The 14,802-nt window shown below is 37.7% G+C and overlaps 2 protein-coding genes across 2 annotated transcripts in view; one reads left to right on the top strand and one right to left on the bottom strand.

Moving 5' to 3' along the window:
- Positions 1-533: 533 nt before the first annotated feature.
- steep1 (STING1 ER exit protein 1) lies at positions 534-13,003 on the bottom strand. The gene is made up of 7 exons (XM_051895055.1): positions 12,769-13,003; positions 8,520-8,637; positions 8,394-8,435; positions 5,556-5,700; positions 5,377-5,466; positions 5,182-5,274; positions 534-831 (listed from the first exon to the last, which is right to left on the bottom strand). The coding sequence occupies exons 1-7, from the start codon at positions 12,890-12,892 to the stop codon at positions 769-771; spliced, it is 675 nt and encodes a 224-aa protein (XP_051751015.1). The 5' UTR covers positions 12,893-13,003; the 3' UTR covers positions 534-768.
- A 993-nt stretch (positions 13,004-13,996) lies between these two features.
- rxfp2l (relaxin family peptide receptor 2, like) overlaps positions 13,997-14,802 on the top strand; it is a 38,422-nt gene continuing 37,616 nt past the window's right edge. The window contains exon 1 of the mRNA XM_051895542.1: positions 13,997-14,175. Coding sequence (XP_051751502.1) covers positions 14,121-14,175 — 55 coding nt within the window. The 5' untranslated portion in view covers positions 13,997-14,120. The remainder of the gene's footprint in view (positions 14,176-14,802) is intronic.

Here is a 14,802-nt window from a genome sequence, read left to right as displayed (position 1 = left end):
CAAAAAAACATCCTAATCAATTCAAATGTCAGCAGCGGCTGAGCCCTTCATTGGTTCATTTCTGACGGTCTGGTGTGATGCCTGACTAGCGTGAGGGGCGATTAACTGCACCTGTGCCAGCACAATGTCACACTGGGGTCTGTGCAGGTGTGAAATAAAGCTCATGTTCTGTTCACTGATCCAGAATCTGATCATTAATCATAGACCATATAAGACTGCTGAAAAACTGGCCCAGCCATACAAGTACACCTGTCTTCCCACAGGTGCACATCATCACTCCTCAGAGATTCTCTAAGAGGTTCTGTCCACATGGCACTTCCAGTGATTTGCTTGATCAATCTTGCCCACAAAACTCAACATGACTCAAGCACGCACAAACAATATTGCAAACATGTCACAAACACCGTAGCTCTGAAATTATAGCGCAGTGGGAATTTATGGACAGTTACATACAATCAATATGTTTGAAAAACTGAAGTCCCACAAACAATGCACATGTATGGTTGATAAAAAGATGATTTTGGCAGCTGACATAATGGCATTCAGTTGGTTGTAGTTTAATAAAGAATAGCATGTTTTACAATTCAAACACTTAAACAAATTAAATGCTGTAATTAAAAATAGTGAAACAAAATAAGAAATAAAAAAACAATACCTCAGCCCCTATTCCCTTCAGACATACACAACTGAACAAATATACACATACTTTCCAGCAGCTACATGCAGACAACACATTCATTTGCTCTCTCTCTCTCATTTACACCATCTTCATTTGAACTGGTTGTCGATGAGAGTTCCCTTCATCTTGGCTTTCTTAGCCTCGAGTTCCGCCTGTGTGGAGAGAAACAGCACTCAGATCAGTCATGAGAACACATGCACCCATTTATGACACATGAATTTTTCTTTGTGGTTTTATAGATGGTAAATGTCTGGTAGCATTACCATTCGCATATTATACATAGAGTATTGTAAGCAACTATCATTCTTTTCTTTTCTTTTTTTTTTTTTTTTAAGAATCTCATTCATACACAGATCACATAAGCAGAGCTTGTGTGAGCTCAGGTGTTTTCTTGGTGTGTGCATTTGCAAAACTCAACATCTCCCACAGTCATACTCTTGCCTACATCTGCAAAATTGTCTCTGCTCCTCTCAGCTGTAGTTTTAGTATCATGTCTAGAAATTCTCAGAGTGCAGTTCTACAGCTCAAGTGGACTTGATTTATGAGTTTTTTTGTGTCTGCGCAGCAGTGTTTCAAACTGAATGGGAACAGGGAAGTCCCTGCTGACACCCTGCAGCCCATATACATGTACATTTTTTTTTTTTTTTTTTTTTAAAGAACTTATGCTCACCAAAGCTGCATTTATTTGATCAAAATTCAGTAAAACAGTAATATTGTAAAATATTATTACAATTTAAAATAATTTTCTATTTGAATATTTTAAAAGGCAATTTATTCCTGTGATGTCATTACTCCAGTCTTCAGTGTCACATGATCCTTCAGAAATCATTCTAATATGCTGATTTGCTGCTCAAGAAACATTTCTAATAATTATCAATGTTAAAAATGGTTGTGTAATTAAATGTTTAATTTTTTTAAAAATGTGTTTGATTACATGTGTATATATATATATATATATATATACAGTCAAACCAAAATGTATTCAGACACCCTGAACTTTTTATTCATTAATACAGTTTATTCACTATAGTTTAAAAAAAATAGTAATAAAATATGACAAGATCTCAGACTTAAACTGTGTCAGAAAAAAAATAATCTTAATTATGTCAGATAACACAAAAGCAAAACATGGTCAGGTCAAAGTGTCTGAATAATTTTTGGTTCCAAATTTTTATCAGTTTTACTGGTAGTCCACTGTATGAAGAATGTTTGAGTATAATACAGTGCTCAGCGTAAATGAGTACACCCCCTTTGAAAAGTAACATTTTAAACAATATCTCAATGAACACAAAAACAATTTCCAAAATGTTGACAAGACTAAGATTAATATAACATCTGTTTAACTTATAACATGAAAGTAAGGTTAATAATATAACTTAGATTACACATTTTTCAGTTTTACTCAAATAAGGGTGATGCAAAAATGAGTACACCCCACAACAAAAACTACTACATCTAGTACTTTGTATGACCTCCATGATTTTTAATGACAGCACCAAGTCTTCTAGGCATGGAATGAACAAGTTGGCGACATTTTGCAACATCTATCTTTTTCCATTCTTTAAGAATGACCTCTTTTAGAGACTGGATACTGGATGGAGAGTGATGCTAAACTTGTCTCTTCAGAATTCCCCATAGGTGTTTGATTGGGTTCAGATCAGGAGCCACTGAATCACTTTCACCCTGTTCTTCTTCAGAAATCCAACAGCGGCCTTAGATGTGTGTTTAGGGTCATTGTCATGTTGGAAAAGTGCACGACGACCAAGGGCATGGAGTGATGGTAGCATCTTCTCTTTCAGTATAGAGCAGTACATCTGTGAATTCATGATGCCATCAATGAAATGCAGCTCCCCGACACCAGCAGCACTCATGCAGCCCCACATAAGGACACTGCCACCACCATGTTTCACTGTAGGCACCATGCCTTTTTCTTTATATTCCTCACCTTTGCGACGCCATACAGTTTTGAAGCCATCAGTTCCAAAAACATTTATATTGGTCTCATCACTCCAGAGTATAGAGTCCCAGTAGTCTTCATCTTTGTCAGCATGGGCCCTGGCAAAATCTAGGCGGCTTTTTTGTGCCTGGGCTTTAGGAAAGGCTTCTTTCGTGGACGGCATCCATGCATGCCATTCCTCTGCAGTGTACGCCGTATTGTGTCACGGGAAATAGTCACCCCAGTTTGGCTTTCTACTTCTTTAGATAACTGCAGTGAACTTGCATGCCGATTTTCTTCAACCCTTCTCATCAGAAGACGCTCCTGTCCAGGTGTTAACTTCTGTGGACGACCTGGACGTCTCTGTGAGATGGTTGCACTTCCATCTTTTTTTTAAAATTTTTTGTACCACTTTTGCTACAGTATACTGACTGATAAATAAAGCTTTGCTGATCTTCTTGTAGCCTTCACCTTTCTGGTGTAAAGAAATTATTTTCTTTCTCAGGTCTTGTGACATTTCTCTTCCATGTGGTGCCACTGCTGACAGCATGAAATGGGAAGGGGTTTTAACACCCTTTTATAGTCAACTGTCTGCTGGATACCTGTGTAATGAATAATAAGACTCAACTGTGGTTGAATTCTTGTTAAATTAGACATTTGTAGTCTAAAATTTAGCTTTGTTCCAGAGACTTTCAGTGGGGTGTACTCATTTTTGTATCACCCTAATTTGAGTAAAACTGGAAATTTTGTTCTCTAAGTTATATTATTAACCTTACTTTCATGTTATAAGTTAAACAGATGTTATATAAAACTTAGTCTTGTCAACAGTTTGGAAATTGTTTTTGTGTTCATTGAGATATTGTTTAAAATGTTACTTTTCAAAGGGAGTGTACTCATTTATGCTGAGCACTGTACGTCACAGTTTACTTTATTTTACTATCCTCACTTACATAAATGAACTATAGTGACCTGCACCCTCTAGTAAAAATATATCAAAAATATATATAAATATGTGTGTGTAATATCAGGTGAAAAAGAGCCTCAATCTTTGCTTATGACCTGGCTTCAGATTGGTCTAATGTAGCGGTTCCCAAACTTTTTCTGCCGGCCCCCCTTTTGTAGAGAAAATATTTAAACCCCTCCACCAACATGCACCCACATAAAAACACTCTCAGACATGACATCACTTGCAAAATCCTATAGGATTTTTTTGAAACATTGTAATTAATACAGTACTACAACTAATCAACTTCAATGAGCTTCTCTTTGTCTCTAAAGCCCCTTTCACAAAAAGATTCCGGAAAATGCATGGATATTTGTCCCGGGATTGTTTGATTTTGGTTCATTCACACTGCCAGTGATTTTCTGGAATCTGTGCGTGCATTCACACACATCCTGTAAAGATCCTGTAAAGACACGTGACATCGGGATGTGAAGTGTAATGTCTCCACAGCATCTTAAGTTTGCTAATTATCTGCGATTTCTCTCTTGAGTAACCACGCTTGTGCTTTTTTTTTCTGATTCGGAAACTAATATTTTGAGGCACGCAACACACTGTGGGCTCTCTTCATTACTCACCATTGTACTAGTGAATCCAAGGTATAGATATGCCTCATCATATATTCTTGTCTTTAAAACACTGTGTCTACACTAGACACAGTTTGGTGAGGCTGTCCACACTGGACACGTCAAAGTGAAAGTTACAAATCCATTTGTCCTTTGTGTCAGAACTTGTGGGAGCGCTTGGAGTATGTCAGAAATAGAACGAGGCATCAGTTTACTGTGGGAAATTTGTCAAGTCACATCAGATCCATTGTAGACAGCATCATTGATTATAATGGGTTCGATTTGCTTTTGTCACGTCCCCCTGTTGCATCTGGTGTAGACACTTGAGTTTGAAGTAGATTCATTGTCTGCTTTACGGTTACCTGGCACTGGCAGTCCTTTCACAAACATGTCCATGCTTAGTGCAGAACCATGGATCATTCACTTATATTTTTACACAGCTCCCAGCAATACTCAATTCTGATTCTTCAATCGCACTATTCAGCCGTCTGTAACTGATAACAGATCGCTCAAGCGGGTACTGCTAGTTGTACAGAGATAATAAAATGTCAAATCAATGTTTTGTGTTCAACTATTTACTTATGTGGCAAGCAGCTAGTGGCAAGTGGGATCTTGTCTCAGAGGTTTCATTGGCATAACAATCTGCTGACTCTACTACACTATCCCATAGCCTTGCAGAGTTCCTCCTTTTTATAACTCTGTTCCCCCACAGTTTGAGAACCACTGGTCTAATGTGTGTGTGTTTCCAGTGTGACTTGTATGCTTATCTCCACACTCTTTAAGATAATTAAATACAAGCCTTCAGCTGCTTAACCAACACACTTTAAAGAGCTGCCAAGGTAAATAAGATTAAGATAGTGTGTGTGTGTGTGTGTGTGAGGGGGTCTCTGTCATCTTTAACATTAAATTCATTAGCTGTGCAGACTTTATTAAAGTTTCAATCTGCCTCAAGCATGAATGCACATCGCCTCTTCTTTCATCTCCCTGTGTGTGTGCTTACCAGTTCCTGAAGTCGTCTCTTGCTCATTCCTTTCCTCTCCAGCTGTTTCTCAATCACTTTGGCATTCTGGGCATAAGAGTCCGCCACCTCCCGCTGTAGGATAAACCAATCACAATCAATCACAGCTCTTTAACAAAGAGATATGATGTAAAGGATGAGTCAGGCCTGATGGGCAGCTGATGAACTTAAACTTACCGCTTCAATCTCTTCCTCTTCTTCATCAATCGTCGAAACAGTAACTGAGCTGAACTTGCCCATGTCTTTGGTGCGCTTTGTCATCATAACCTTCAAGACACACACATGCATATGACACAAACTGACCTTATATCCTGTAATTCTCTTACATCTTTTCAAATAAAAATGTAGTGTCTTACCCTGACTTTCTTTGGTGCCTCTTGTTTCTGGCTGTATACGCTTGTGTTGCCAAATCCCTGGCCGAACTTCACCAGCGCTCCATCCACAATAAACGTCGCTGGAGTGCTCTTCATCTGATGCTGATAAAACAAGAGAAGACCACACCTACACACACACACAAAAACAGTTGAAACATGGTTATTAAGATCAAAAAACAACCGCTGCAGATTTCCCAAACCTGGTGTTGACGTATGAGAATACATCAAGTGTTGACTCTTACGCACGTTTCATACTGGATGCGCAAGCAGGAGGCAGCGCAGAAGGTGTGCTTATGAAGAGCGGGAGCAGCGTGCGCCCGTTGTGCTTTCACACTAACAGCTTTTGTCGTGCGCAGCTGAACTGCTGCTTGTGTACTGCAAATACAGGACGAGTATCATCCATTCTATCATCCAGTCTGACTGTCACGTGTGAAAATTTTTGCAGGGCAAGTAAAAATCTGAACCAGAATGAACCTTAGCATTGAGACCTGTAAATATAGAGAGTCCCTTTCAAGACCTGCCTCTTTTGTTATAAAATAAATTTTGTTACAGGGAAAAAATAAAATAATGTTGAAACTCTGGGCCCACCAGGAACATCTCAAAGCTGGAGCTGGGCCTGATCATGACTTATCAAAACTGTGCAATGGCAAAAAAAAAAATGGGTTGAGAAACACTGATGTAGTGTTTATAAGCATATCGCTGCTTTGTATATGTAACTGCTATAATTCTGCCATTTCACATGCGCCACCTACTGGCAAAGAGTGAATTTAAATATTCACCTTTATTTGACCCATTTTTACGCAGCATACATACAGTGCTGTAAATTTTATTGACAATATAAATTTGTACATAAATAATTGGCAGGAAGCTAAAAAAAATGTTTTATCTGGGGTGGGGGGGTTTGGTTACCTTAATGCGCCCCTGCAAAAAAAGACTCGGCGGTGAAATGATCGCGGTACTACCGCTTCTGCTCTGCTCCTGCCATGTGCTGCCGCGGTGTGCAGTGTGAATGCTCTAATAATCTGTTAACAGTATGATAAGTTTCAGTATGAAACTTGTGCAGCATTCCAGACAGCTCGGAATTTGGATTTTTCCCACCTCATTCTTGGAAATAATGTCTGGAACGCCACTCAAAGTCGGACATTCAATCGGGATACACCGACCAACCCCGACCTCAGTGAGACGTGTCATTTGACGTCACTTCCAAGATGTCGAGAGGCTGCTCACTGCAGAGCAAATGGGTGGAGCTTACATGTAGCTCCTCCTCACTAGATGTCCAGTAAGGAGGAGAGAATGTAATTTGGGCCTAATGGGTGGAGCTAGGATATACAACCACACCCTAACACTACCTTAACTCTATCCCTCCACCCCATTAGACATCCATTTGACTCTGCAGTGAGTACCACTTGAAGATGTTAGCAAGTCCTGCTTCCAATGACATTAGACATCGTTTTTGCTTTTCATCAGCTGTTTTCACAGCAATTTTATGTTGTTTTTATTCTGTTTTTGCCATAATTGACACAAAAACACGGTATGCGCTTGTTGTGTCGTTGTGACATCAACATGTGAACGTGACTTCTGATTGTCTGGAACTCACTGAGGTCTGAAGTGGGACATTTAATTTGGGATTTTCCATATCCAACCTTGTCTGGAACGCAGCTTTAGTGTTGATGGTTGAGAATAGTTGGATCAGCTGACTCAGAGAGGAATAAAACTTGCTAAAAATGCTGAGATGACACATAATTAACACATTTTACAAGCAAACCCCCGTTGGTGCAATTATTCTCTAAGCCTCGATGTCATTCTCTTGGGCCACAGCATGGCAGAGTCATCATGGTGACATGAAGCTCAGGACTGACTGTTGTACAAGCTTATTTATGCACAAGAGATATTATGATAAGAAAAAAAAAACATGGTTTTCATGTCCGAGTCATAAATTTCGAGGCTAAATGATATGGACAGGATTTTGAAGCTCTGACACAGTGAACAGGATCTTGTATCATCCTAAAGGTGGTTATTTTGCAATAATGACCATCTGACTGTACATTATCCATAAAACAATGTGAATTAAATTTTATTACACTACCGTTCAAAAGTTTGCGGTCTGTAAGATTTTAATGTTTGTTTAAATGTTTTTGAAAGTTTCTTATGCATTTATTTAATCATAAATACAGTAAAAAACAGAATTATTGTCAAATATTATTAAAATTCAAAATAAATGTTGTATATTAATATAATATTTTTGATATATAATATTTGATGGACTTTAATTCTGTTTCAAAGCTGAATTTGCTGATTTGAATGTGGTGATTTGGTGCTCAAGAAACATTTCTTATTATTATCCATACTGAAAACCGTTGTGCCACTTTATATTTTTGTGGAAACTATGAAACATTTTTTTTTTCCAGGATTCTCTAATAAATAGAAAGTTCGACAGCATTTATTTGAAATAGAAATCTTTTGTAACATTATAAATGTCTTTGCTGTCATCAGTTTTGTTCAATTTAATGCATCTTTGATTAATTAAAGTATTAATTGTTTTCAAAATACAGTTAGTGATCATTACTCAATAAAAAAAAAAAAACATTTGACCGCAATATGGTGCAACTGTCCAATGAAAATCAAGTATTCCAGGGATCTGTGGCATGTAATAATTTTAGATTATAACTGAGTATATTGTTTCTGTAATCAAGTGATGCATAATTGTGTCTTGTATGTGACACACTTCACACTGTGTACACTGTCAATTACTGTGCATTTTGTATGCATGTTGTGTGTGTGCTGTGAGGTATTGTAAAATGGGTATGCAGGCTCACTTACTTTCCACATTTTTTGCGAAACTGTCTTTCGATGCCCTCTGACCTGCACAGGAACATCCAGCTGTTAGTGAATCTTAATCAATCCCTACCTTAATCAATACCTAATAACTTATAGACACAAACACACCTTTTCAAGTACACAGCCTCATCTTCCTCCACGTTGCAGAACTTGTGGGCGTGTTTTGCCGCATCAATCACTCTGGCTTTGTCCCGTGGTCTCATGGGTAATTTCTCTATCTGACAGTCTAAAAAGGAACACAGGAGCTTAATTATCTTTCTCCTTACTTCTTACACAAAGCACACACACTGCAGGACCAACAGACAAAACCTATAGACTTTTGTAAAGCAGAAAAGTGATGCCCTATCGACCAGTATGGTCTCACTGACCTTTTCCCATAGATATCATCTAGAACATTCAGATGTCTGCAATATTAGTCTGTATCGATTGAACACAATGAAATTTATCATAATGTAGTTATAAATATGACTTTTTTAAAAGGATAGTACACCAAAACAAAAAAGTAATTCTGTCATCACTTACTCACCCTCATGACAAACAGTTTTGATGACATCAAAACACTGACACATTTCTCAAAATATCTTCTTTTATGTTTCACAAAAGAAAGGAGGTCATACAAGTTTGGAGATTTTATAATGATTTACCTTCATAACATTTGATTTTGAAAGCATTATAATGAACATAAATACAACAGAGAGCTAGTTTAATCACACATTTCATTTCCAAAAGGAAATCACATGAATAACACCAGACAAATGAAAAGCAGAACAATGGCATGTGAATTATCCTCAGCTTCTGAATACATTTCAAGTAAATGTGTTATTTCTCGTTATCACACTCTTGCTGAGGTGAATAAGCCTACAACTGTGCTGGAGAAGGCAGTAATCACTTGAAGGCCATATGAACCATCAATTCATGACGTAACTACATCTCAAAGGGATTTTTACCTCAGGATATCATGAAGTGAAATGATGAATATAATATATAATAATTAATTAATATGTAATATATAATATAAATATAATACATTTTGAATAAATATATAAAAAAAATAAATCACATTCTGCAGCACATTACCATTATTTAGACCAGATGAAAATTATTATATAAAACAAAATTTACTTTATACAAAGCAATTAAGTAGTAACAGGGAAGAGAAACCTGTGAACAAAGACTACTGAAGTGAAGGCCACAATTATTAAAGTATTGAATTGAGTATTGAAGTCCCAATTACCCCTTGCTGGGGTTTTAAGCTACAATATTTCAGTTACCAGCCAAGATCTTTAACCACTAGGCTACTCAATACATTAATACTTACATTAAAACAAGTGACTATGCGCTAAATGCAAGAGTTTGGACAGATCCAGGAGAGTTCCAGGAACAGGACTCTAGATCAACACCGACACTCCTGTACTGGGATGCCCAAAAAAACTAAGCATCTCATATCACGTCCACAGTCTAAAGTAAAGGATAACACATTCTAAAGTGCCAGACGTATAAAATGACACCTATCCTACAATATTCACAACATAAGTGAGGCTGAGCGGAACAAAGCCCTGCTGTGTGAAATATCAGTCTGCCTGCTCTAAAAGCGTTTCCCTGTTCACACACTCAACTGAGTGTGAGGAGAACACAGTTAGAGGACAAATCCGAATATTGGTAAGGTTTTGATTCATCCCAACGATTCGAATCGTTTGAATAAGTTCCAGAAAGATTCGGTCACTGATTCTTTCAGTGAACTTTTCAGCATATTACATCGTTACGCCAGTAAGTGGCGACATGTGACTGCCTTTATGTCCTTGAATCGTTTACTGAACCGATTCACTAAAACATGGAGTCATTCAGATTCGAAATAAATCTTATGATTATTTATTAAAATCTTTATGTTTGAGTATGCTATGATACTACAGAAAGATTGTTTAAGCACCATAAGCATTTCCCCACAAATTAAGGCAAAAAAAAATCTATTATCAATTTTTTTTTTCAATTGTATCAAGCTAAAGAAAAAAATGACAACAATAACGCCTTTATGTCATTTTAATTTTGTATATTCATTAGTCATTTTTACCAGTGTTGGGGTAACGCATTACAAATAACACAAGTTACGTAATCAGATTACTTTTTCAAGTAACTAGTAAAGTAAAGCATTACTTTAACATTTACAGCAAAATATCTGAGTTACTTTTTCAAACAAGCAACACAAGTTACTTTGTTTTCTCATTTATTGACTGACACCTCTCCTGTCCCCATGTTGAGAGAAATCAGAAGTGCAGAGATGTTCTGTACACTGCGTGAACATGATGGTTATTCTAGACTAGTTCTAGACTAAGTGTGAGCATACATTTAATCATTTACTCCTGCGTCCTATTCTTCTGTATTCCAGAATAGCAGCACTTAGGCCCTGTCCCAAATGGCACCCTAAACACTCATGGCCTTCCTATGAGTCCGCGCTTTCGTGACATAACGTCGCTTTGACTGTCGGGAAGAAGTCTGCCGCGGAGCTCGCACCAGTGCGGACTCAGCAAAAGTGCGCATCGAGGGCCCATATCGGCCGCAAAGAGGGCGCTCGTGAGCACCCTTCTGAAGCCTAAAATTGACAAATGGGACACCCTACGGTCTCGTGGACTTAAAGGTACAGTATGTAAGAATTCTGTTCACTAGAGGTCGCTAGAAGCCTATTCACAACAAAGGCGTAGCTTGATGACGCCAAGTTTGAGAGCGGAATCTTGGGACATGTGGTCTCCACCTCAACAGACGGTGGAAAATAATCGGGATAGGACTCGGGCAGAAATAATGTTCATGGATGGGATTATTAACGTTACTGTAGTATGAAGCAGAGCAGGACCGAGTGTTGTGGGAGCTGAACGAGGCCGCTGGAGTGATTGCACAACACACACCTCACGAGCAGCGGAACTTTTATGATGCCACGGTCGCCGGTGCCGTTTCCGCTTTTCCGGTCATGAGTATGAGGTAACACAGCTCTGTTTATCATTTTAGATACATTTGAGAGTGTTGAAAATGATGTTATAACGTTACTCTGTGCGTTCGCTCGGCGGCTGCTGTAAGACACTTGTTGCACACTGCAGTAAGATAGATAGATTTTAGAATATCATATTAAATGCTTGATGGCTTGTGTTGAAAAATTGGCATGCAATTCATTTTAAAACGTATTGTATGACGGAGAAAATTCTGTATTACTGTAACAAAAAATAAAGCTGCATCTGATTATGCTATGTTAGCTACTTGACAAAATAGTGTTTTTCTCTGAGGCATGGTAAAGCATGGTACTCGCAAAAAAAAAAATCAAGAAATAGTTTTCTGTCTATAAATGTGTCAAAACAGTTGTTCCCTTGTCTATTAAAACGTGTAATATATTAAAGCGTCATTGGTGTTTCCATGGTTTCTACAAAATAAAACCAAGGGTAACGCGGGTATGACGCAATTGACAGGCGACTCCTCACACGTCCTGGAGCCTTGGTTAAAATTGCAATTTTCTCATGATTTACAAATAGTTGGAAACATTTAGGATATTGCAAGTACTCAAGTGAACAAAATATATTACACTGGCCTAGTGGTTTTTGGATATTTTACTACAAAAATGTTACATATTGCACCTTTAACGGACACGCGCCAGCCATTGAATAAATATTGCATAGAAGTGTGCTATTTGGGACAGGGCCATAGTTGTTTGAACTGCGGCCTCTACTGTACAGGCATGAATTCGCATTTCCTTCAGCCTTTCTTTATTTGTTTCACTTTTGGTGTGAACGGGCCTTTACATTTGCCAAAAATAGAACCAGCCAGCCCAGCTCAGATGAGAAAAATTAACACAAAAGTAACGTAACGCATTACTTTCCATATAAAGTAACTAACGCAATTAGTTACTTTTTTAGGGAGTAACGCAATATTGTAATGCATTACTGTTAAAAGTAACTTTCCCCAACACTGATTATTACACATTCAAAATTTCTATCTTTTCTTCCAGTCGAAGGTTCGGGGGACTCTTTCATGGTAGGAAAACAGCCACATGCTTAAAAGGAAAAAATTTCAGCAAACGAAGAATGAGTCGGCGCATTGAACGAAAACGATTCATTTACTAACATATTCATTAAAAAACGATGTTTACAAACGAAACGTCACCAAATTCGCACCCCGAGCACACACAATCAATATAAAACGTTCCCATTTTCATGCTGCAAGCGTTCAAGTTTGTCGTGTCGCTGGAATACAAGATGGGATGAGATCGTGTCAAGTACTGGTAACACGATGATTTCTTAAATTAATCTCTAAGCTGGTGGTTTACATTCAAGTGAATTTCGGATGCGATCATGAACTGCTGAAACCTGATGTTACTCACCCAGAACCAGGACCATCTGGCCACACAGACAGTAATACACGTGCAGGGGTTTCTCCCCATCATCATACTCTTCCCTGTCACGGGTGTCCGAGCACACAACACTCCGAGACACCACTTTAGGCATATTTAATCTCCGTTTACTTTCTGTCTAAAAACAGAACGTGATATCTGGTTTCAGGCTTGTTTACTGTCCTGTTGTCGCCCGGTGATGACGCTTTACTGTTATGTGACGTCAGGGCAGCCCCCGTATCTTTTGACTGGCTTCCTCTAGATGGCGCTGTGGATATTTAAAAAAAGGCTGCTAGAATCGTGAGTCATCATGACATGAGATGAAATTGAGACATAACGATAAACGACTTCTCATTTGTGACCATGAAGTCAACGTAATAATGTCAACAATAACAATACATTTTATTAATAAAGCACATTTCTCACAGTAGAATTTAATGACGTAAAAACGTAAAGATGCGTTTTTAATACTTTCGTGAAACATTTTAAGGACTGATAGCAGTAGGCAGAGCATTCCATTAGCATAAAATATATATAACATGGTCTGTATAGGGAAATTTCTCTGTATTTTCTGAATACATGCCTATGAAGTAGCTGCTTATGTTTATTTTATTCTAGTAAATAGTGACTTTGGTAATAAATTTGGTAACGATATTTAACCCTCATCCTGAGAGGATCAACTTACTCTCATGATTACTCATCTTATTCTTCATCTTTAGTTTATCTTTCTTAATTGTGTAATAATATTACTTATTTGTTTTTTTGCTACTTTCTTTGCACACCTAATTTACTTTATTTGACTTTACTTTTATTATTTTTTAAAAATATTTTTGTAATACTTTATTTATTAATTAATTTCTTTTTGTAATTTTAATTTATCTTACAGTACATTGCAAATACAAATGTGTGATTCCAATCAGTGATTCCTGAAGGATCTTCATAGTAGTTTTTAGATAACACCACAATTTTTATACATATTTTTTATTTGTATAAGACGTCCCCCATGTTTCTGCTGCTTATATCAACAAATATACATATGCACAGACACACATTTCTGTTTTCAGTACCTTGCCCTACAAAGTCTTAACAGGAAAGTTGCAACAAGACGCCTTAAATAATAGACAGAGCACATGGTTTTCCTTACGCAAGCACACACGTGTGAGTGTGTGTTAGATATCATGCTGGTTTGGCACTGAGTATGTCCAAGTATTGTCTGTGGTATATAGCTGCTCTCTCTCTCTCTCTCTCTCTCTCTCTCTTTCTCTCTCTCTCTCCATTTCTCAGATCTGGAACCAGCAGCTCAGGAGATACACACTCACTTCTCTCTCAGAGCACCACGCATCATGCTTCCTCCTCTCCTCCTCTCCTCTCTCTCCTTTTCCCTTGCTTTTCTTTCAGGTAAGATCCACTTCGGGGTTTTTTTTTTTTTTTTTTTTTTAACCTTGTCTCTTCATCTCTAACTGTATCTCACATGGCTTTCTCATTCTGAACGCAGGTAACTGCATGGTTGTCTGTGGTCTCAGGAGATTCTCTCAAGCGTTTCTTTTCTCTGCTTGCTTCTTTCCGTTTTTCATTCTGTCTTTGTGGTGTTTGTGGCGGATATAAACTGCTCAAAGAATGTGTAAATGAATACATGTGCAGATGAATGATAGAATGAATCATCTCTTGAATGAGGCACTCTGTTGGTTAATGGGTTGCACTTTTGAAAGAAGCGCTATCAGTATGAGTATGTCATGAATGGTTTTAGAAATGTGATTAAATGAATATAAATATGATAATGAGCTTTTTCCAATGTAAATAAGCTTAAGGCAGTAGGATGTGCCTGTCTTGATGAGACAGTTTAATTAATGTAATTAAAGGTTTTATATTAATGCCTGTCATTATGCTTCTATAATTGAGGTAAGTTCTTGTGAAATGTTGATAGAAGGCTGGTTCTCCTGTTATCTAGCACTTCTGTGTCAGCACATATGCAGTTTAGTTTAATTTTAGTTTTAGCGTTTGTAAAAGTGTGTTTTATTATGTGAT

This window comes from Ctenopharyngodon idella, chromosome 5, assembly GCF_019924925.1.
Source record: "Ctenopharyngodon idella isolate HZGC_01 chromosome 5, HZGC01, whole genome shotgun sequence".
In the NCBI taxonomy this organism is placed as follows: Eukaryota; Metazoa; Chordata; class Actinopteri; order Cypriniformes; family Xenocyprididae; genus Ctenopharyngodon; species Ctenopharyngodon idella.
This window is presented reverse-complemented; position numbering and strand designations above follow the sequence as displayed.